This window comes from Calypte anna, chromosome 12 (assembly GCF_003957555.1).
Source record: "Calypte anna isolate BGI_N300 chromosome 12, bCalAnn1_v1.p, whole genome shotgun sequence".
Classification (NCBI taxonomy): domain Eukaryota; kingdom Metazoa; phylum Chordata; class Aves; order Apodiformes; family Trochilidae; genus Calypte; species Calypte anna.
In genome coordinates this window covers 378412-402495 of record NC_044258.1, presented here as the reverse complement: position 1 = coordinate 402495, position 24084 = coordinate 378412, and the positions used below count along the sequence as shown (strand labels likewise).

The 24084-nt window shown below is 41.0% G+C and overlaps 1 protein-coding gene across 1 annotated transcript in view; it reads left to right on the top strand.

Annotated features, from left to right (window-relative positions):
- Positions 1-18320, top strand: part of SYN2 (synapsin II) — a 120481-nt gene extending 102161 nt beyond the window's left edge. Inside the window, exons 11-13 of the mRNA XM_030458618.1 lie at positions 10597-10657; positions 14383-14908; positions 17403-18320. Of these exons, the coding sequence (XP_030314478.1) occupies positions 10597-10657; positions 14383-14908; positions 17403-17538 (723 nt within the window). The 3' untranslated portion in view covers positions 17539-18320. The remainder of the gene's footprint in view (positions 1-10596; positions 10658-14382; positions 14909-17402) is intronic.
- The last annotated feature ends 5764 nt before the right edge of the window (positions 18321-24084 follow it).

The following is a 24084-nucleotide window of genomic DNA, read 5'->3' as shown; positions in this document are numbered from 1 at the left end:
TAACCCATTTCCCCTTGTCCTCTCACTACCCCCCCGTGTCCAAAGCCCTCCCCCAGCTTTCTTGTAGCCCCTTCAGATATTGGAAGGTTGCTCTGAGCTCCCCTGGGAGCCTCCTCTTCTCCAGGCTGAACAAGCCCAATCCCTCAGCCTGGCTTCCCAGGGAGGTGCTCAGCCCTCTGAGCATTTGAGTGGCTCTGCTCTGGACACCTTCCAGGAGCTCTGTGTCCTTCTGATGTCGGGGACTCCAGAACTGGAGCCAGGACCCAGGTGGGGTCTCAGAAGGGCAGAGCAGAGGGGAGAATCCCCCTCCCTCCATCTGCCTGTGTCTGCCAGGCCATGGCCATGCCATCAAGTAACTTCACCACCCCCAAGGTTCTTTCTGTCACAGTCCCTCAGCATGTACTTGAAGGAATGTCTTTTGCTTCCTGATGTCTGAAGGGAAAAACTGCCTAACAAATAAATTAAAAGCCTACAAAAAAAGCCAAATCATTCTGCAGGAGTGAGGGTAAATGCAGAGTGTCAGTATTAGTGTAGGAGAATCCTGCTGACCCTGTGCAAAGCAAATAATTCCCTGCTGTAATTAGAGCTCTACTAACAGACTGCAGGAGTCATTTAAGAACAGCTTGCCCCAAGAAGGTTGCTCCATGATCTAATGATCCCTAAAACCATACATGCTGGTTTCTTTCTCTTAGGAAGACATTTCAATAGTGGGTAAGTGGCAGCTGTGGCATTGGATCACCATAATTCCAGCCAGATTTGTGGAATAACAACTAATGGAAGCCCAGATCCTAAATACACTCAATATTAGCCTCACCTTCTCCCTTTCAGAAGCAAGGGACCTGAAAAAAGGGAGGATTTTACTATAAGGCTCTTTGTTTCCTTTCAGTCTCTTACATCAGATTGCTCTTTATAAACAGCAATAAACAAGTAAGATATTTGTGTAGATATTAATTGAGCATCCCCTGTAGTCTACATCAAGCAATAATGAGGGGTTTTTTCTTTTCAAGGTTTCCCTCAGAAAGTTTGAATCCACTCTGACAGCCATCAGTGGCTACAAGCAAAATCTTAGTAATTATTCTTCACCACTTACACAGTCCACAGTTTTTTTAAACCATTGTCCCTCAGAAGCAAATTGCTTTTCCTGTTAAAATGCTTATGTAGTTATTGTTGTGGCCTAAGGGGAAAGGGTCAGGCAGCAGCAAGATGCCTTCCTAAAAATATAAGCAGAGAATGTAACACAGTGTCATCAAAACAAGGAAAAATATTATATATATATAGGTCACCAAACAATGACCCCCATTTTTACAAGTCAGTTTTGAAATCCTGGAGGTTCAGTCCAGAGCTAAGACTGCAAGGAGTTTCTGTTTCCTGGCTCACAGTGACATCTTGTGGCTCCCTATCTTTCTGTGATTCCTGATTTTGGGAGTTCCCTGTTGCTTAGCATTACAGCACATTGCATCACCTTACAGCACTTTATCACATGAAATAAGACATTGGGTATGCATTTGGCAAATCCTTAATGTGTGTGTATATATATATATTATATATATACACACACGGTTAGCTGAGTATATGTGGAAGAGGAGATGCTTATTTTGATCAAAGCCTTTTTTCACCTTAGTTATTTTAGCTTTGTGAAAATGTAAGACAATCCCTTTTAGATCTTAATGGAAAGGAATAGAATTTGAAAAAAGCAGAAGAGAATAAGCAGATATGGACCCCAAGCCCACCACATCCTGTTAAAAGGTCACATTTGAGGCACACTTCATTCCAGCTAAATTTTCAGCAGTCAAGGTTATTTATCACAAGTGTAAATGAAAGTATATATTTTTACTACACCATGAGTAAAACACCTCTCCATCTGAGTGTCAGAGATGACAACAGAGGCAGAGACTCAGACATGAAGTGCAGGATGAAGGATGTCCAGAGATTTAAACCAGCCATAAATTCAGTACACAAAGCTGGACTTACTTTGAACTTGACATTCAGGTATTGTAGTGGATTAATAACAAAGTTCATGCAGGGAAATAAATCCCAATTTTTTAAATACTGAAAGTCAGTAAAAACCAGTGAGGTGCAAATACAAATGTTGAGCAGGGATTTTACTAACAAATTGATCCTGGAAGTTAAGATAACCTATTTGAAAATACTTATTAAGATCCTCTACCAGTAGGTGGAGTGATTACTAAAGAGGGAGGTAGGCACTGCTCAGTTCTGCTGCTTTTTTGGTCTCACTTGTCAGCAGATGCAGCTGGTAAATAGCTTGCTGGGTATTTGCTGTGATAAAAACCTACAGAACCTTTTGGTGGTTACCTGTGAATGTATCCATTAACGAGGATGATCAAAGCAAAGCACTGATCATTGCTTATCTTGCTTGGCTTGGTTTGAAATGATGAGGCAACAACTAAGCAAGTGTGCCTTTACAGTGCCCTTTTGGAAGGGATCTGATGACATATAGACTGTAAGAGAGAAGGGACATATTTTAAAGGTTTAGTAGTATATGGTCAAAGTTTCTACTGACATCAACAGAAATTTGTTCAAATGAAGTGAAAGCTTTCAGGATGTGGTCTGATTTTTTAAAAATTAGTATTATTTCTGACTACTCTCTATTGAATGCTTACCACCAGCACTGTACCTGGAAAAATACAGGATCCCTGCAGACAATCCAAGGAGAGCTGGGGAAGAGAAAGAGTTCCTCACAAATATAGAAGTCCATTAGAAGTCCAAAGGAAAAACCCCACTTGTCTCAGGACCAGGATAATTAGGATGACTTCAGTTGTCTGTAGGATATAGTGCTCTGGTTAAAGCTGATGATATTATAACATAGAAGGCAGCAAAAATGCTAGCTAGAAGTTTAAAAAGGAACAAGTTTTGCTAACAAATAGCAAACTGAAACTTCATGGTAACCACCCTCAAGAAAAAAAAATTATTAATTTTTAAGTAATTATGAGCCCACCACTATAGAATAGCCTTTATAAGTACTTAATAGACTCCTGGGAGAAACAGCTTTCTTGTCCCACAGGCATTTCTTGGGAGACTTCAAAAAAGCCTCATTCCACCATAGAGCAAAAAGCAGCCATTTCAAACTCAAACAAAGGCAATAATAATCCCATCATTCCAGAACAGGCAAGAGCTGCCACACACACAAACATAAATGAAGTGTCTAAGATCTCCCTGTTTTGTCTCAGTGCTATAATCACTTTCATATAACATCCCTTTAATTTTTTTATTTTATCTTCTTTTCCATCTATTTCCACTCTCTGATTTTGTTTCTTTAAGCTGCATCTAATAGAAATACCTTTTTTTTTGGAGACTTTTTCTTGGACTCCTTTCCGTTTCCCACTCTGGTGGGTGTTTCCCCTCTACTTTTTTTGTTATCACTCTCTGTCTCTGCTTGACTTCTTTATTTGATTTCTCTGACCTTTAAATTATAACCTGTTAAGCAAAGCTATTTGGCTTTACTCAGTGTTTGGCTTGCAAGGGATCCATCCCTCTCCCCAGCACCCACTGCCAGAGTTTATTTTGAATAATGACCGTGTGCTAAATACACATTACAAACCTCCACAGCCCCCTGCTTCACTGCTTCAGACACTAACTTGGTGGGGGAGCAGCCCTCCCTCTGGCTACCTGCCAGCAGATCCAGCTTCTCTTCTCTTCTGCTGCTTGTCTGTAACTCTCCAGAATCTCTGAACTCCTTGGAAAAAGCCTGGAAGCTTGTCAGAGATCTGACCAGCCCAATCAGTACCTCCTGAGCCTGGCTGTGTACTTGTGCTGCACCAGGAGAGGCCAGAAGAGAAGCATGAGCAAGCCATTGAGGGAGATCTTGAGGGAGGTTGATTGAATCTTCTGCTCTGTTCACACACTGACTTCTCAACTCTAGAGTTCTTCTCAAAAACTCAAAACTTCTCAAAAGTAGAGTTTTGCTCTACCTCTTTTCCCTGCCCCCTCACACTCCACTGTTCTGTAACACTGATGCAACGCTGTCAAGGTAAAACGTGGGGTTTAAGACTGCACTGAGACATCTGTCTGCCAGATTTTCTTCTTCCCAAGCAGAAACTTCAGTTCTGAATGGATCCAGGACTGATAGGTCTTTGTGGTTCAAGCTGAAGTTCTGCAGATCTCCTCCTGCTCCTGCAAGGCCCACTTGCCATCTCCTGTTTTAAAAAGCAGCAGATGCTGGGTAGCATCACCCAGGGGCAAAGTCTCCTGGTTCAAGGGTCAAAACTTTCCTTTCAGCTTCAAACAGAAGGAAACCCCAGGGGGTTCCATGTCCTCTCTGTAGCCAGAGGTATCCCTGGACACTGGGAAAGGTGTGAGGCAAGTTAATTCAATTGAGTCTTCTGATGCTGTCCCTCTGTCCCCCAGTCTGTCTGTCTGTCTGGTACAGAGGCTCCCACACACCTTTGGGGCTCAGCTGCTGTAGCACACAGGGGGAGCTCTCTCCTATCACATGGGCCACTTTCTTTCCTTCCCTATAAGAACAATTTTTTTATTTTTTTTTTCACTGACAGGAGCTGCCTGGAAGCTGCTGGGGGGCTGCAGGCTTTTCATGTGCCCTGTCCAAAACCAGGAGTTCAAATCTGGCTGCTTCAAGCCAGAGGTGCAGTAAAATCAGGCTGTGCAGCTGAATTCTTCAGGGTTTATGGAAGGGGACTCTCTAGCTTCAACCAGCGATGCCACTGAAATTCTTTGAGCCTAGAAATGTCAGCTCTTTGTGGGGGGAGATTATTTTTGGTTAGCAGGATAATAAAAGATAGGGCTGGAATTGTAGAGTGGAAGTCACCTGTTCCAGTCTCTCAGAGAAATTTACTGGAGTGTACATTTCAGCAGCAGTGAGTCCACACTAGGGTGCTCATTTTTAAGACTTTTGTAAAAGTATTCAAGAAGGAAAATATTCTTTAGGAAGCAATTAGTGATCCAGCAATGGAAAACTTCGGTCTATAAAATGTAAGTTAGAATACTTTTTGATCTTGGTGGGGTTTTTTTTGTTTGTTTTTTTAAAGCCTTTTTCACTGCATTTTTCTCTGCATTTTGATAAATGTAATTCCAACTAAAAATTATGCTTGTCTGCTCCTCTTAGCAGTCATTTCCCTTTTCCCTTCCCATTTAGAGGAAGATCACAGGTTTTGCACAGGTGGTTGGGAAAGTTGGTTGTGTAATTAAAAAAAAAAAAAAAAAGCTCCTCTAAATTTTAAATTCTTTATCACAACTTCAATGTGAAGGAACTCTAGGCTGGCATCAATTCTGCTGAGAGTATCTTTTAGATTTCCTCAGTGGAGCAGGGCAAGACTGAACACTGGCACTCAAAAAAACCCATGGCAAGCAGGAGCCCTTTGCACCAGACCCAGACACAGTGCAGGTGGCTTCTTTTTAAGGTCCCTCCACTGGAGCTGTAGCCAGTCCCCAGTGAATAAAAAAAGCCAAATAAAAACTGAAAATAAAAAGCCAAGAATAAAATAATAATGAAAATAAAATTTAAAAAGCCAAACCTTTGTAGGCTCCCCCAGTGCCTGTGGCAGCACAATGTAGCAGCTCTGTCACCAGTGTCACCAGGGGGAGGTCTGAAGGAGCAGCTGCTTGGTTGGTGTCCCCAGGGTCCCTTGCAGGTGGAACCTGTAGAGCAGTGAGCACCAAGGTGCTGGGTTTGGATGCCCCATATCAGGAAGGCACTTGAGGAGCTGAGTGCTTTGCTAAAGGACAGAACATGCTCGTTCTCAGCTCACCTTCAGCAGGGATCCCCACGGCTGTTTGGTTCTCATGTCCTTTAGGGTATCTTCTTTGCTGCCCAGCTCTTTACCAGTACAATACATTTCTAAAAAGCATCTGTACTGTGTCCAAGCCTTCATTTTCCTCAGTTCAGCAAGATATGTTCCTCCAAATGCAGTAGGGATGGACTCTTCCATCTGCCTGGTCAGTTTAAGAGTACTTTTCTCTGCCAGATCAGCTCATGTTCATCTTTCTGGAGCTGGGGTGATGTCAGTGGCACACAGCTTCATTATGGGAAATACTTCACTCAGTGCATGAGAAGAGTTTTGGTTTTTCACTGCACAAATCTTTCCCCTTAGATTTCAGTGGTTGAGCTCTGCATTTCTAACAGATGCATGTAATTAGTCCATAAATAAATTTCTTTGGACATTACATCTAAGTTTCTTTCCCACTTCTTTATTTGACTTTTTTTTTCCAGTCCACTCATCAATTTCATTCTTTCTTTAGGATATTTTGGTCTCCCATTTCTGTATCTTTTTTGTGCCAGCTTAATGAAAATTCTACTTGAGTTCCACATCCCAGTTATTTCCTTCCCATTACTGTTTCATCAGTAAACAAATGCCTGGCTCCTCAGCAGCCATTTCCTTACCCACAGTGCAATTCCTGTAGTATTAGTGCTTATCCTTCTCCAGAGTAATGTGAACATTTCCAATTGTTAGAGATGCCTGGGACAGCATTCTGTATTTCAGGATTTCATGAGTCAGCTGGTTTTGATTTCCAAGATGAAGAATATCAGGTCTGTCCAATATGAGCCCAGGGAGATCTTTGATTTTTACCTCCATCTCATTTTTAGCTTTTATCTCCCCTCCCTTCTTGCCCCTGCTCCTGTAATTATCATAATCTGTTACTCTTCACACAACCATTTACTCCTGATGCCCTACTTAAGTGATCTAAATTAGCTCTCTCCTATGGAATCCCTGGTTTTCCTAGGTCTCCTTTTATTTAACTCTTTTACTATTTATTTTGTTCTGTTCTGAGATCTAACTCAGCTCATATTTTGGCAATTTTCAATTGATCCCTCTGCTTCTTGACCTGAAAAACATGGCTTTCCCTTCAAATATTGAAATACCTATGAAAAGCTTCTATTCCTGAATTACAAAGAAAACCAAGTGAAACCCAAAAACAACTATACGTGCTCCAAGTGTAGTTCACAGACTCCTCAAGACTCAGCCAAATCAAAATCAATTTTTGCTGGGACTCGGTTTAGCATCTCTTTTGCCCAAGGGCTATTTCCCTGCCAAGTTGCTGCTTTTGCTCCCACCCATTTCAACATTCTTCAGACTATTCAAAATTCAAGTATAGATGAATCCAATCCACATTATATAAATACACAAGGTAGAAAAAGAAGTAATGCCACTGATGAAATCCCAACTCAACGTGCTTTGAAGAACAAACCATTTTTTTCCTCCCATTCTATCCCTAAAATTCCAAGGAGACTGTTTCCAGGTAAGTGTGGAAAGGAAGGACATCTGGAGACATCTGTCTTCTATCTGAGCAAGCAATGGGCTTTCTTCACTGGCCAATTAATGTAGCCAATATTCTTCAAGACCATTCTGCAGGCAAAGCTTCAGTTGTTATACCCTGGGTATACTTGCAGCATTCATGTGGCCTTGAGGTTTCCACCAGTGAAGTTGTGCTTTTAAGACTAAGTTATATAAACAGTAAATCCCCTTTGAACAGGAGGGGTTCTGTAAGCAGCTGTGTGTAAGTTGCTGTCAACATCAGCAAACCCTTCTCTTTGGGAATTTGGATATGATGTGAAAGGTGTGCTCCCTAAAACTCCAACCAAAGGGGCTCCTTACAGCAGCAGTTACCAAGACCTCATGTAGGGTAATCCTAAACCATACTGAAAATGGAAGGTTCCAGCTTCTGCACTACTAATTTTGCTCTTCAGCCCTGAGCATCCAAAGGAGGGATCTGTTAGGGACAGTTGGTGTGAGGGTGAGCTTCTAAGCTGGGCAACAAAGGGGAAAAAAAAAAAAAAAAGTCAAGAGAGGTGAATACATCTGCAGGACAGGTCTAGTCCAGCATTGCTGCTCAGAGAGATCATGTTGTCTCTGAGGAGTTAGCACCTCTTCCAATTCCACTGGCACAGCACCTGGGAGAGGTGAGAGGGAACATGCTGCAGCTGATGTGCCAACAGCTGGTGTTTCAGAAGAAGCCTGGATTTTATTAACAGCGTTGGCTCAGGACAGCAAACAAGAGTGGTTCAAAGCCTGTTCTTCAGTATCAAGTATCAAGGTTTCTGACTGTCTGAAAGAGACTCTTGAAAAGGGCTGGATTGCTGCAGACCATTGAAACACCATGAGTAAGGTTTCTCAATTAGGAATGCAATGCTAATTAGTCTTTTTGGGTCAGCCTGGGTGGGTTGGCTAATTAACAAAAGTAATATACCCATGTGATTGGCCTGGAGTGTGGGTGAGGTTCCTGGAAGCACCAGGTGATAGCTGGTGAAAAAAAGGATGTGTGGGTGGTAAAATCAGGACAGCTGCAGTCAGTGACTGGAGAGGGGAAACACATCTCCAGCAGAAAGCACACAAAAAGGCTCTCAACTTTCCTAGCAGTTGAGGTAAGGATTAGTAAGCTTCTCTAAGGTTTATTGAAAGCTTAATTTAGGAGAAAATAATTTCTTTGTCAGATGGAGAGATATGCAGATTGCACAAGTGCTGATGTTGTCATGTCAGGGAAGTTAGGTGGTGGGTGCCATGAAACCCAAGACCAGCTCAGTGCTGGAGCAAAGGGAGGATTGGCTGCAGCCTGGAGGCCTGGAGGAGCCAGAAGCCCTGCAGATGTTGTTTTAACATTAGAGTAGATGAGAATTTAAACTGCCAGCCTGTGTTTTCAGTTTCTAAACAAAAGATGAGCTTTACCTGCACAATGCTTTAATTTTGTTTTAGCAGAGAAGGAGCAATACTCACATTCTCCCTTGTCACCTGTGCCACTGCAGAGAGCCAGGCTGGGGGAGGTTCCAGCCTTTTCTGGAAGCCCAGAAACGTTGCAGAGTTCCTAATAAAATACAATGCATGCTTTCTAACAACATCCATGCCATCTGCTTGGATCTCCAGCAGAAGACTCCTCTTGTTCCTTAAGCCCAAGCACTCCTGTGCCCCACTGCACAGCCACAGGAGACAGAAGCTTCCCCCGTGCCTTGCAGGCTGGAGGAAGGTGCCAGGTGCAGCAGAACAATGGCACTGGGATATGAAAGGAGTTGGCTCCTCTAGGGCAATTTTTTCCAGGTTTCCACTCTGGGCTAATTGCCCCAGTCTCCAAGGAGTTTCTGATGTAAATGTGTATTGTTTCAGCCAGCTCCGAGGCATTAGAGTGGATACCACAGGTACTTAATGTGACTGGAACACCCAGAGCACAGAATGTCATCTTTTACATGTGGTTCAGGAAATTAGAGGGAGGTGAGAAACAAAGCAGAGAAGACTTTAACCCACACTAAAGCACTTAAAAATTTTCCTGTGGCTGTGTCTTACCTTCTGAAATTGTCTGTTCTCATCCTTCCAATGATGCTTCCAGAGAGCAGTGTAACCGGGTCAGTTGATATAAGGATCAGATTTTGCCTCATTCATTTTGTACATGATTTTACTCCTCCTCTGGTTGTCTGAAGGCTGGTAACTCTGGACAGTAAGAGTTCTGGACCTCTCCTGTCCTTTTTATTTGTATAGCTGAAGCAGACAGCAATTTGCAACAGCTGCATACAGCAGTGTTGTTTTGTAAAATTTAAACAATGCAACTTCCTGATTGCTGTGCAGAATACAAATCACTGAGATTTATTTCTGTAGTTCTGAGATGAAATACAAATCTGTCAGGAAAAAAAACAACGTTAAGCTTTGCAAGAAACATATTTAATTAATTTTACATTTACTATTTAATATGTTCTGGGATTTTTCCCTCTTGACAGATGGCAATTTAATTTCTGGATCCTTAGGAAAAAACTAAGCTATTACATCCAATGATTTAATGTATTTCACTTTTCAAAATATTAGAGCTGGGCCTAAGGCAAGGTTTGGATTCAAGCAGTAATGTTCCCAGAGGGTGCTCTGCTCCAAGGTTTTGGTTCAGGCCCATCTTTTCCTCTCGACAAGTATACATTTGAGAAGGATACTGCCAAACAAATCTCCTGTTTTGAAAAGTGAAGTGTTACATGTGTTTCTAATAACATGTCAGATGGAGTAGCATGAAGTAATTTCAATTATTTTTATTATTTGTCTGTGGTTTTTGCTTCCTTCTTTTGTTTTGCTTAGCAAACCAGCTAACCTAGAGCCTAGAGTAGTCCATCTCCCTTCCCATTTCCAGTCAGCAAATCAAAGTGAGATTATCACTAAGAGGAAATCCCCCCCTGTGCTAGTTCTTCCAGATACAAGTGAATGCAATTAAAACCAAATTATTTCTTAAATTCCACGGAGGTATCTGTTGAAGTCTGTTTTAGTCTATCCTAAAAAAAAAAGAGAGCAGAAGCAATGAGATAATGAAAAATTGTTCAAGGTGCTAGAACCTGAAGGAGCAAGACCATACACAAATGGAGGTAAGAGTTGAGAAGGCAACCCCTGTATCATCACCACATACTGCAAAGGGAAAAACAATTTATTTTTTTTTTAAAGAACTCAGCTTTAGGTTTGTCCAGAATTCATATAGATCATGTCAGACAGCAACTAAATGAGAAAGTGTATCTGGAATAAATTTAAAAGTATATTCTCTGCCCCAACCAACCAACCAACCAACCGACCAGGAGATTCCTAATGAAAATGAAGACAAAATAGTGGAAAATTGGAAGTAAGTTACTCTTAACTTTTTTTCTCTTCTGTTTTCAAATGTATTTTCCAGAGTGGATCACTAAAGGAGCCAGAGCCAAACAAAATCCCACCTCAGCGACCACCACCTCAAGGTTGTTTACAGTACATTCTCGACTGTAATGGCGTTGCAGTAGGACCAAAACAAGTCCAGGCTACTTAGATAATTGAGACTAAAAGCAAGGGTTAAAGCAAAACGAAAAAACAAACAAAAAGAAACAAAGACCCAATCCTAAAAGCAAACATAAAGAGTTTTGTTCAGTTTTTGCATTGTTTCAGTGCTGACCTGGACTGTGTTTTTTCTATGCAGTGTCAACTATACCGTCTGGTTGTTTACTTGTTCCTGTCTGTGCGTGTAATGCTTCCCTACCTTTCTCTGTAAAACTTGTGATTTCAGGGCTGTTGTCAACAGTGTACAAAGAATGTGCCTCTTTAGAGCCCCGTGCAACTGTACATTATGGATGGCTAGACAGTATTTTTGGAGTATTCTATATCGTTGAGTTTCAAATACCGCCAAGGTTCAAATCTCAATACTTTTGCTTACTCTGTGAGTGTGTGCACACTGTACTCATAGCCTTTATTTTTTTCGTGGGTGTGCATGACAGATAGGTAGGTGATGCAGATATATTTTTAAAAGTCTATCTTAGAATTTGCTAGCGAGGCTTTTTATTTATAATTTTATAAAATTTGTTACTGTTTTGAGTTTTACTTATACACGAGTGGAAGTCTGACATTTCAGTGACTCCATAGGAGAGGGTTCTTCCCAAGGAATATTTTAAATATCTTCTATTTTACATACTGGTATTCATATTTTTAGTAATTCTGCATTAAATTACTAGCTACAAAGCTATGTAAATGGGCCACCTATGTGCAATATCTCAGTGAAAGTGTGAGTAGTTAATGTATCCTATTTCAATTAAGTAGTACCTTTTGTTGTCATTCTGAATTAATAATCTCTGGAGATTTTTAATGAAAACTAATGCAAATACTTTCAAAAAGCTTATGCTTACCTGAGAGCTACATCCCAGGTCCTTTGGCGAGAAGTACCTCAAGGACTGTTAAACTTCCTGTACAAGCTCATTTTTGTCAAATCCTGAGGTGTTAGGAGTTGGTAGACCAAGGCACCTTTAACCAGGGATCTTGCCCTAAGATGAGAATGCAAGACAAAAATGTCAGTGGTTTTCTTTACCAGCTCAGGTCTGCTGTTTTTTTAACCTGGAAATATCCAGATAGCTATGAAGGAAAGTCAGTCCCAGCGTTATCCACATGAGTAGGGGGGGTTTAATAACTGCTTGAAATCAAACCTGCAAAAAAGACTTGAGATGCCTGACAACTGCTAGGTTAGCTGTAGGTAAATTATTTGTGATTTTTGCATAACCAATTTATAATGTAACATTGGGAGAAACACACAGGCAGGCAGCTCATCCAGCCTGGAATCAGAAGCTGCACACTGCTAGCATACCATAAAGCTGAGTCACAAGCAAGCCACAAAACTGTAATTTTAATCTTGAATATGTGCAAAGATGAGTAGTGGCCATGAGTTTAGTGCAAACAATTTTGTTTAAAGGGAAAACAGGCTTATGTTCTACTTGTGTTTTCCCTACAAACACTGGAAAAAAATTATCAGTGAGGATCATCATTCTTAGTGTTTCTTTTATTTGTACAAGCTGGCTGGTAAGATGAGAATTAAGGTATGCATAATTAGCTATTTAAATGTTTGTGGTAAGTGCTACTGTTTACTACCTATCAGTAAGTTACATGAATATTTTGCTTTGGTGATCAGCATTTGTCTGGGTCAGTGATCATTCCAGTGATGGCATTGGCTATTTTGTTCTCAATTCAGAAAATTCCATTGAGAATCATGTTCACAAAATCCTTACCTCCAGACACCATAAAAGCAAATAAACCATACTTGCCCTGGGGTGGAGAGATGAATCTGATGATTGATTTTATTTAAAGCAGTTGGTATTTCTTGCATGTAGCAGCACAAGTATTCACAAGTGCTTCTCACACGACACTGGTGAGTTGTGTGTGCAAGGGAGAGATGGTTGTTTCAGATAGGACTTCAGCTTATTGACTGTAAAGAGTTTCGTACAAGGGCACACACTACTACTACATCCCACAGACAAGAAGCAAGCCAAAATGTCTCTCTGCATGTAAGCATGCTTAGGTGCAATATTGTGGGTAACAGGGAACAGATGTTTTACAGTGTAGGCTTAATGTTCAGTTTTGTTGAGTTATTTTTGGTAAAATGATTCTTTCATGATTGTTGCCTTTTGTACAACCCAGCTGCAAGAAAGTGAGCAAATGCTGGAAGTGTGACAGCAGTATATCTTTTATGTGAAATATCTTGTACAGCTTAATGTGCAATAAAAGAAAGTTATATCTGTCTTCAGTGTAAAGTTTCTGGCATTCAAGCCTGTATGTACAAGTGGGGGAAAAGAAACCTTTCTGGTTTTCAATATTGAGTGAGAGGAGACTAATAAGAAAATGATCCTTATTAAGATGTTGCAAGACCATGTTATCACCTTCAAATATTTCCTACAAAAGTGGTTCAAATTAATAAACAATGAGGGCACATTCCTTAACATACAGTACGAGCTATTTATCTTTCTACACAACACACTGCTACAACTGTATTAAAACTTACTGAAGCTTTAGGACATGCTCTTCTTACACACATACACTGGAATCTCATATAGTAAGTGGAAAGCTAACTGTAAGAGTAATTAAAAAAAAAATAATAAGGGATTGCAGCAGCACTCCCAGATATGGAAGTTTTCTTTTAGAGACCTGCAGAGATTTAAGTCTTTTATGTGTGCTAACTATCTGTGCAAGACTAAAGATTCCCACATGTTCAGAACATCTGGATGAGTTGTCTTCTGTCATATTTACAGCAAAACTGACTGAGACATTATACAAACAAATTGCTCAGAATTTCAAACTGTCCTCTCTTCCCCTTAACTCCCATGTCAAGTGTGCCTTGTCACATGCAAGAATAAAGATTCAGTCCTACCAACCATCAGCCAAAAAACCTCATTCAGACATCTGGCAGGAGATAAAAGCAGCATTGGCCACTGGTATCTGACACAGCACTATTTCAGTCAGAAAGCAGAAAAGAAACCCCTGTGTGATGATGTAGCATCTTTCAGCCATGGATTTCACAACCCAAGTCTCTACTACACGTTGTAGTTTCACACTTGGTACAGTATTTTGCCAGGATGCTTTCTTCTCAGTGGAAAGATTTCTTTGGTAAAGAATTAGTAATGACTTCCTTATGTTTCTTGTAATGTTCTTGAGATGAGTCGCTAAGGGATTAAATAAGTTATCAAAAAACTTTAACAATAATTTCAGTATTAAAGTTGTTTTACTGCTGTAAGTGTGAATCTAAGAGGAATATTACAGAAATAATTTTGAAAGTTTGAAGGAACAGAACTGCAGTAAGTACTAAGAAAAATAGAAGGTATAGTGTTGAAATAGCTATTACTGGTGTATTCAGTTGTCTCCCAGCCTCTCCTCGAGCTGGGCCAAAATGATGGTGAGTGTAACTGTTGATTTGAAGTCAGTACTGCTACTACTGGAATAAATTCCAAACTTCTTAGCAATTTTAAGGATGAATCATAGGGGCTTCAAGCAAGCTACTAAGTACCAGCTGTGATTACTAAGTATTGACTGCTTGAAATTGCAGTCCATATTCATAGAATTTTGCTTCCCAAATAGAGTTAATCGCATTCCAGGATTATTGTAGTATTGGATATGAAATCTAGTAAGAATTCTTTGATACTATAACATTATGAAGTTTTTCTTGTACTGAACCTAGGGGGCCCAGTGCAACCCCAAGGAATGCAATCCCAAAGCCAGGAGCCATTGCAGCCACAGCGCATGTACCCCCCTGGGCAGGCAGCAAAGCCCTCAACTTCCCAGCCACAGAGGCCACCTGGACCCACCACTCAGCAGCCACGGCCACCTGGACCCACCACTCAGCAGCCACGTCCCCAGGCCCAAGGTCCTTCCAGATTATCAAAGGAAGCAGAGCCACAGCCTGCTCCAAAGCCTGCTCCAAAGCCTGCTCCACAGACAGCTCCAAAGCCTACTCCGCAGCAAGCTCCAAAGCCTGCTCCACAACCAGCTCCTAAGCCTGCTCCAAAGCCTGCTCCACAGTCAGCTCCAAAGCCTGCTCCAAAGCCTGCTCCACAGCAAGCTCCAAAGCCTGCTCCACAGCAAGTTCCACAGCCAGCGTCACAGCCTGCTTCCCAGCCTGCTCCACAGCCAGCTCCACAGCCAACTCCACAGCCAGCTCCACAGCCTGCTCCCCAACAGAAGCCTCAGTCTCATCCACAGCTGAAGTAAGATTTGCTTTATCTGTTTTCTTTCCCCCTCAGAAATCAGGTTTTGTTGTCATAACTAATTTGGGAGTTGCTCTGAGAGTCAGCAAAATGTGTCTGTATGTACCCAAGTCTACAATGAGTTTAAACCTTTTCAGAAAGCTTCCTCTGTTAGTGATAAGACTGGGTCATTAGTTACATCCCAAGCACTAGACAAATTCTACTTGTCTAACAAAGACAACTTTTGGTTGACTAAAACTACACAACTTACTAGTTGTGCAATTGCTGCCCCAGCTAGCTCTGGAAACTCATCTTTCTATTATTTTCTGCCACTGACTCATGATCTGGGTGTGCTGTACTCTTGCACAGAGAAGAGGAAGCCTGAGCTGTTTCAACTTTGAACCTTGCAGTTCCTCAGGCAGAGAGGGCAGGTTCCCAAGGCCTGTCTCAGGACCAGCCCCCATCACCCTGCTGGGCAGGGGGTGCTGCTTGGTTCCTGTCCCCACCAGCCCTCTGCAGACTGACACACACACACACACTGCCCCTCCTGCTCTCACTCCTGGAAGGTCCCTTTGTGCCCAGCACGCTGCTGGATGGAGCCACCTGCAGACGAGGGTATGGGAAGGAGCTGGAGGAACAGCCCTTCTCACAGCTTAAAGCCAAGGAACAGCAAACACAGGGGAGGTTTTAGGAAGGAGCTGCTGGTTTTCAACCCAGCAGTCCTGACCCTCTCTCCTGCCAGTGGAGTTGCAGACGTGTTCTGCTTAATTTGGGAAGTACAAAGGCAGGCATGGAGCTTTTGTTTCATCCACCTAACACAGATCCCCTTCTTCTACCCACTCACATGCTCGTACCAGTGTGAACCAGTTCTGAGGCCTGAGCACAGTTCCATGGAAAAGAGGGGTTAGGTGGCAGCAGGCAGAGGTGACGGCATTTTCCTTGCCTTCCTAGGTTGGTGCATTTCTGGTTTGTGTTTGTAATTATGAAAGTTAATTAGTCCATTTTTTTAAGTATACATAGAGAATGGGGAAGTCAGTTTTCATAAGCAAGGTGGATGACTATAAACTAGTTTGAAACTAAACTGGTGAACCCCTGACATTTAGGAAAAGCAGTTAAGAACAGGCACAGAAGAACTGTACCACATGTGTCCCAGCTTTCTCCCTTTCCTTTAGATCCTTGTTCCAATCTAGATTAATTTCTCTGTTCTTCAGGTGGAGTCGTCTCTAAAATAAAATAAAACAAAAGAGGAGAAATTAACATTTTTTTATGATGCAAGCCATTTGAAGAGCTTTTCCAACTCTTCAGAGGCAGTTTTAGGTCCACCCCAAGACTCAGATCTCCTGCCTGTAGAATTAGCTCTATCTATTCACATGTGTACGCTTTGTATTCGCCCACATGCTGTTGCCTAACCTGTATGTACATGTTATTAATCTGTGAATAAATATTTAATTAGGCTACTTATTGTGTTACTAATCAAGTCAAGTGCTGCTTCCCACCCTCCCTCTTTCACTGAGTACAAACAAACATTTATCAGTCTATTCTCATTAACACAACTATAATTTATGAAAAACCTAAAATGCCTGTAGCACTGTTTGCTGTACATTATTAGTTTAGAGGCAGAGAAGCTGCAAACCATGAGGAGTATAAGGCAATCTGAATAAGAAAAGTCTTTCAGTTTTTCTATAGCCAAAACTGAAACCCCATTATTGTACTGAGATAAAAATGAAATCACTGAACTAGTTTTACTAATGCATGGATGTCTTCACCGAGAGATTAAAGCTCATTAGTGTTTTCTATCATAAATTCAAGCCTACTTCTTAAATATTATTCTGTCTGAGAAGCTGTGAGTTAAAAGTTTTAAACTCCAGACGTTTGCCTTCTTGTATGTTTGTTCGTGCTCACAGGGGCTTCATACTGTAGTTGCATGATAGCACTAAAACCAGAACAGCATTGCTTAGAGACAAGAAAATTATATCTGATTTGGGGATTCTTTGAAAAATATAAGGAGTCATTAAGCCCATTTCAGGATAAAAAGTCCAATATATATATATATAGATACATATAGATGTATATATAGAGAGAACATTACAACTTTAGGATTCACTCTTCAGACTCTTGCCACTACACCTAATTTTTTTGTGTGTGTAACTGCAGCCTTAACACACACAATTATTAGTCATCCCGTGCTGGGTGGTGGTTTGGATTTAGGAGGCAAGCCCACTTTTTCCCCAAATTCTGGTTTAGGTGGTACAGTTAACTGCAATGCAGTGTTTCAGCTCTGTATAAAAAGCAGCCTGTTCTTCAAGGATTATCCTCCTCAAGTGAAAGCAGGGAAGGAAGGTGCTGTGTTGCAGCAGCTCTGTGTGCTACACCTGACCATGTCGAGCGGACGTTTTACTCACATGCAAACTGTCTGCACCTCAGGGGCATTTTTGCTTTTCTCAGGATTTATACAGGTCAGGTGTGGGTGGAAGCTGGTAGACCATACAAAACATGTTGTGTTTTTGTCTTGCAGCAAGTCGCAGTCTTTGACAAATGCCTTCAGTTTCACAGAGTCATCCTTCTTCCGATCGTCTGTGAATGAAGATGAAGCAAAAGCTGAAACGATTCGAAACTTGAGGAAATCCTTTGCCAGTCTTTTTTCTGATTAGCCAGCTTCATCACAAGGCACCTAGCATCTAGTCTAAACACCACGTGAATGTTACATAGGTTTTGTTTTCCCTGTGGCAGTACCCTTCTCTGCTGTGCTAACTGTTGTATTCAGCAATATGTTAAAGTTACAAAAAAAAAAAAAAAAAAAAAAAAAAAGAAAAAAAAAAACCCCATACAGAAGGACTTTGATGAGATACCATTCAGGAATGTGTGTAAAAATGTATAAAGAAGGAAGGGTTCCATTACTGACACAAAATGCAGAATTCTGAGGTCCTTATCCATTGTAATATTGTGGCCTTACTGTGACTGAACTATATACTCCATTTGAGGCGCCTTTGTAGACCTGTGTTCATAAAGCATTGAGTAATGGGCTTCTCCTTGCTTTACCCATTGCCAGTGCATTGCAATGCATGTGTATTTTGTGTGTAAATGTTTTGTATTGCAAAAGTATAGTCTTGACTTGTTCTGGCCTCCCAGAGGCAGGAGGCAGTTCACACTGACATTCTTGTCAAGCCACATGAATGATGTGAGAAATTGATGCCCTTTCTTCCTCCTTATACCATCTTTCCATCAGCTGGTTGTAGACTTCTGATGTATTGCTGAGAGTTACCAGTACACTAATTTAATGTCATAAATAGAGTGTGTATGTACTACTGTATCTCCATACGTCTATTTCTTTCCAAATTGTAACCATAACTGGGTTTAGTTGCAAAGAATATGCATGATGTTACCCTTATTTTTGTGAGCACCTTCTAATAAATGTAAAGTCCCATGCCTGATTTAAAAAAAAGAAATGTCTTCTACAAAACTTGTTTCAACATCAATATATATTGTCCGCTTTGACTGTTATCAGAAGGGTAGCTTTATGATTATAAAATGTTTGGACACAAACTACAACTGTAAGAAAATAAACTATCACAAATAATTCCCTTCTTGAATCAGCATCTTAAAAAATAACTGCAATATTAAGTCTGTCTGAGGGAGAAAACAAGCAACACGTCAACTTCAGAACCCTGTGGGACTCGTAATGGGTTTGTAGAGACCATCAGTTTGCCTCAGGAAGTTTACTTCATGTAGACCTGATAGTTTGTGAAGCAGAGGTAAATCACAGTTGCCATTTGATGACATGAGTGCTTTGAGCAGTGCAGGATTCCTTGGGGTGAAGAGCCTGGCTGGGGCCAGGAGGCTGGCAATGAAGTATGGAAACTTTCATCTCCAGTGATGTCAGAATTTAGTTTGTACATTCACATCTGATAGCTCTGTTTGTCAACATAGTCTGAGTGGATGATCTTAGCATACCTATTTCCTGAAAAGCAGACATGTCCACATCACTCAGAGGCAGCACAGCTGACAGACACCCTCCTTGGCCTGACAGTGAGGACTGACTCAGTGTGGCAGCTGAACAAGCACGCCCAGAACATTGCTTTCCTCCAGCTTCAGGCTGAAGCCAATTGATGGGTAAGTTTGCAACATTTCAAACGTTGAACACATAGCATTGCCCTCTATAGGATGGAATCTCAGCCTCTCTGCTCAGCACACAACCCTCCTCTTTGTGGAACAGCCCCCAGAGAAGCTCCCTTACTGAATTAATGACAATTCTGTTCTCTGTCAGGGGGAACATAACTTTGTACAGAAGCTTGTAGCTTAGATGATGAATTCTGTTCATAAAGATCATATATTTTTGATTTATTTTTCAAAGCTTTGTCCCCTTCCTAGCCTCCACCGGACTGAAACACCCTTCACTGGGCGGCAGTAATAACCTTGAGCACTTACAGAGCCTTTCATGTCTGAGAAGCACTTTACTTTTAGATTAGAAAGATTAATCGAAGTTGCTAACACAAATTAATTACTGCTACAGAGAAAGCATAGTAATTATGCATAGTTTGGCATGGTTCTTGACTGGTACATGCCTAGTTTCAGCAATATTTGGTGCAGTGTGAATTACAGGTAGCTCATTAGTCCAGGCCCCAGATTTCCACTTGAGGCAAAGTTTCTCGCTCATATAAAATTCCCTCCCACCTCTTCCTGGGAGAAAACGGGTTTCACTACACTCTTTGTTTTACCATCTGGAACAAAAAAAAGAAAGAAAGGGAAAGAAAAGAAAAGAAGAGAGCAAGATGATGCAATCAAATCTGCATGGTGTATCCTCCCACACAAGGTACATAACACATCTCTTCTCCACGCTGCCAAAACTCCTTTATACCTCCGAGCGTGCCAAAGCGTGTCACACACAAGCTGGTGCACGCTGCTGCTTCATGGTTAAGGCAATTTTAGGCAATCTAGAACACATCTCCAAAATACTAATCAGAAGAAAGATGAGGTTTTGTAAAAAAAAGCCTATTCAGACATTCACTGTGCATTTTGTCTTCCTTCATTAAACTGGCTGTGCTCTGAATGCCCTGGTGTGACGCGACCCGGGGCTGCAGAAATCATGGGAGTGGCTGTGGTTGTTCATCTGTGTCAACACCAGCCTAGGAACAAACCAGCTGTACTCCACTTCCACTTTTTCCATGGGGATGCAGCCTATAATGCCACAGGTTTCCATGTGCAACACTCCATCATCTTTCACTCAGTATAAAAAGAAATCCATGGAGCCACTAATCAAGTGGAGTCCTAAGACTGAGGTGGAGCCATTTTCTGACCATGAGGCCTGAAGCCAATTCAAAACTCTGAAGAAGATTTCATGAGATTATAATTATGGGCAAAGTGACTAATCTGCCTTTGAAACAACCACTAACTCTCTAGTAAAAATTAGTCAAAATAGTACTAAGGTACTTTGTAAATATTGTGTGTACTTCATATACTTCCTGCTGAAGAACAAAGTCACTTCTCTGGGCCAACGTTGTCTCAATGAAGAGATCCCATACAATAAAGCTATTTACCAAACTGAAAACGTCAGGGCGTGCTGTCTGTGCACTGACATGGTTGTTGCCAGCATTTGCTTGAACACTACAGATGAATTTCCTAGCAAGCTGTCCATCAACTGCAGCTTCCAGTGAGGTTGGGTTGGGTGCAGGTGTCTGAGGAGGTTCACTACAGGCTCTGTTTTTTCCATAGCAAAAAAATAACTAGAAGTGGTTAGAGACCCAGAGGCATTTGTGAAAGATGATTTACCTGTCACAGGTGGTGGCACAACTGAATTCAGGTGCTGAACAGCAGTACTTTCCTCCAACATAGAAGTATTTTTTAGTAGGCAACATTTCTAAACAAGACTTTAAAATTTTTTTTTTATCTTCTAAGGTGTTTTTAAAATATCACATCAGAATTTTCAACATAGGCAGCTGAGTTTTCCAAATGCATATTCAGACATGTCAGATTTGCAAAATTCTGCTTTCCTCATTTTCTCTAATCCCTTCTCATTTTCTAAGGAAGAATGTTCCATCTCAAGATGACATTTTGCATTACATTTCATGAAATGCTGATTTGCTCAGCTGTAGTTAGATCCCTGCAGCCCAAAAATTACTTCAAGAAAGAATGCAAATAAAATTTAACTTTTTTTTAAAAAGAGAAGGAGTTCACATAATGTGTAGAGCACCAAGTGTGTTCTCTAAATCTAAAATAAACCAAGAACAACAGAAGGAGTATCCCCTGCTTTACTCAAAGATAGGCAGGGATGAGATAGGAGTTGGTTTTTTTTTTCCCCACAGAAAATGTTAAAAGAATTAGAAGATCAATTAAAAAACAAACAAAAAAAACAAAACAAAGAGATTTTTGTATTTTTTTACTGAGGCTGGAGTTTTGACTTTTTTTAGCATAACTTGCTCAGAACTTCCAAGGCTGAATGTGGTGCTTAAGAACTGATCCACTTCACGTTACTTGATATTTAAATTTCCCAGTACAGGATTTATATTATAGAGAAGATGATTCCTGGCTTTATGGCTAAATTTTTGCTCTGTAAAAGTGATGGATGGTAGCAGGGTAAGAGGAACAGGGTAAAATGGAAGCTAACCTGACAAGACTGAAAAGGGATTAATTGGGAGCTTAACTCTTTACACCTGTTTTTTGTGAGAATTTGTCCCCCCCTTAATCATTTCTACTTCACTCATATGTGTCCCTTTTTCTGACCAATCCAAATCACCCAAATCTCATTTAAGGGTTTATAAGCCCTAAGACATAGCTGAATTTTTGGTTAAAGGCAAGATTTGAATTTGTCTTCATCTGGTGCTTATGTTTGTTTCCTGACACCCTGAGGATAGTTCAGGTAAGTAGTGAAAAATGGAACGAGACCACTTCTGTTCTTCTCTCAATTTCTTAACTAAAATGAAATTTGGGTAAAAGATTAAGTAGGTTTTAAAAGCACCTGGGCAGAGAATACAGAACTGTTGTTGAACCAGATGAGAAACAAAATGAAAAGAAAGAAGTAATGCATGTGGGCTGGTACTTAACCATTTCTTTAATTTGGGAGCTCCTTTTCCAAAGCTTCTTACAAGTGTTTGAGTGACAACCATTTTTAAGAGGTCAGATAATATAGGAACTTAAAAGAGCTATGTCTGCTCCATCAGTTACAGACTTCAGTATTGAAGAAGTGCTACAAGGTACTTTAGAGGCATAAATTAAAATGAAGAGCTGTGCTTCATTAGCATGCCATGTGCCTTTCTGAGGCTATAGTGAAACCTAAACTGTGTAGTTTTTTTTTACAGTAGCTCAGGAGAGTGGAGATGAACACCTAAAGAATGAATGTGGTGTATGGATGTTAGATTTTTTTGTAGTTTTGTAGTTAAGGAACAACAGGACAAACTGATGCTTCTTTCCTCCTACCCCTCAGGTATTTCACAGAGAATTCTGCCATTTAAGTCTGCTGAAATGTTTGTGGAAAATGGAGATATTGGGAAAAAAAATTCAGATAATCAGATGTCAGGGTGAGAGAAGTAGCTATTTATTGCATTCCCACTGTAATAAAACGTGAGCATCTCACAGCATTGCCCACAATGTGGAACAATACATTAGGAGGGGGTTTTCTCTACAAAGAAAGAAGAGGGGGCAAAGCATCCTTCCACTAAGTGCAGAACACCATAAGTTAACTCCCTCCTTGCCAAGTGTGCTTGAACTGGAGATCTGCTGCACAGATCTCTCCAACTGATTATTATGTAAATCTTCCAGATGGGCCCTTTAAACAGTAGATTTCTATCCTGACTGTATCTATCATCACTGAATGCTTCATACTTTTGGCTGGCTCATGCCAAGCTCCTGGAGTCTCTGCTTTTTTCTTTCTTTGCAGTCCCCATTAACAACAGTGTCAGGAGCATGGATATATTTTTAGGTATGTTTTCCCTGTTTATGGTGGGGTTTTTTTTGACTTTGGCCATGGGTAGCCTGAGACCACACAAGCAGCTGGCCTCCTCCAGTAAGAGGCATGGTGTGCTCCTAAGAGATTGCCATTAGAACTGAGCAAAAAGTCTCCTCTGCCAAGGTGCTATATTCAGTTTTTCTCACAGGGGAGAGCCCACCAGACGGCCATGAGTGCCAGACATTCCCTCTTAAGGAAAAAGAAACAGTCTTTTTCCTCCTGGGGAAGTGGAAATTGGTCACTCCCTACCCACCAGCTGACCCAGGCCTCATTACTGCCTGGAAGTGACAGAGCTGTGCTGCATTACTGAACTGGTTGTCTTGGTGACAATTTAAGTATAATTTAAGTACATTTGTTAGCAGTAAGTGCTGTGTGCTTCATCTCAAGACTCCCAGGAAACTGGGTTGTGTTTCTGTAAAAACAGACCCTACCTCTGATGCTGTCACTGCACCATCCCAACCCAACATCCATCTTGGAGCAGTCTTGGAAAGGGATGTTGCTACTTGCACCCACTGCTGTTTACTGTGAAAATGCCTTCTCTTGTTTGGTGGAATTGTAACAAATTCAGGTCTATGGAGACCTGTAATTTAAAGGCCTCTGCCCCACCTGTCATGGGAATGTCTCTGAACTAGGATCAAGGAAGCATTCTTTTTCTTATTTAGATGCTTTTTGTCTGTTTGTGAGCCATGACTTAATCTATGAAAGGGGTGAAACAGTTGTTTTACAAGTCCAATGTCTCAGTCTTTTCTCCCCTTAAACTCAAGGTCACTTACAGGTGAACACCACACTAGAATACATACTCCTTTACTCAGCTTTGTTCTACAGTATGTTTTTGAAGGCATTAGCATTTTTCACACCTTTTTTTTTTCTTCTCTTTTTTATTTTTTTACTAGAAAGGGAAAGCATGTGCATTGACTCTGGGCCACAGAGAGCTGATGTAATTGCATGGCAAGAAGACTCCTGCTGCCCTTAAGAATGTCAGTACAAGTTCTGAACTGACTTTCCCTCCTCTGGAATAATTACGCATTCCACTCTGGCACATTTTATCATGCAGTTCTCCTGCTTTGTAGATTACATGTCTTGAGGAGGTACAAAAGGGAAGAGCAAAGACTGTTTTATTTCTGTACGTGCATCTAACAAAATTATATATACACACACGCCTCAAATAGTACTTTTAAATGTAAAATTATGTGAGAATTTACAGGCTTATTTAATATGCACATTAAATACAGGTATCCTTTCATGCATCAAGGAGATG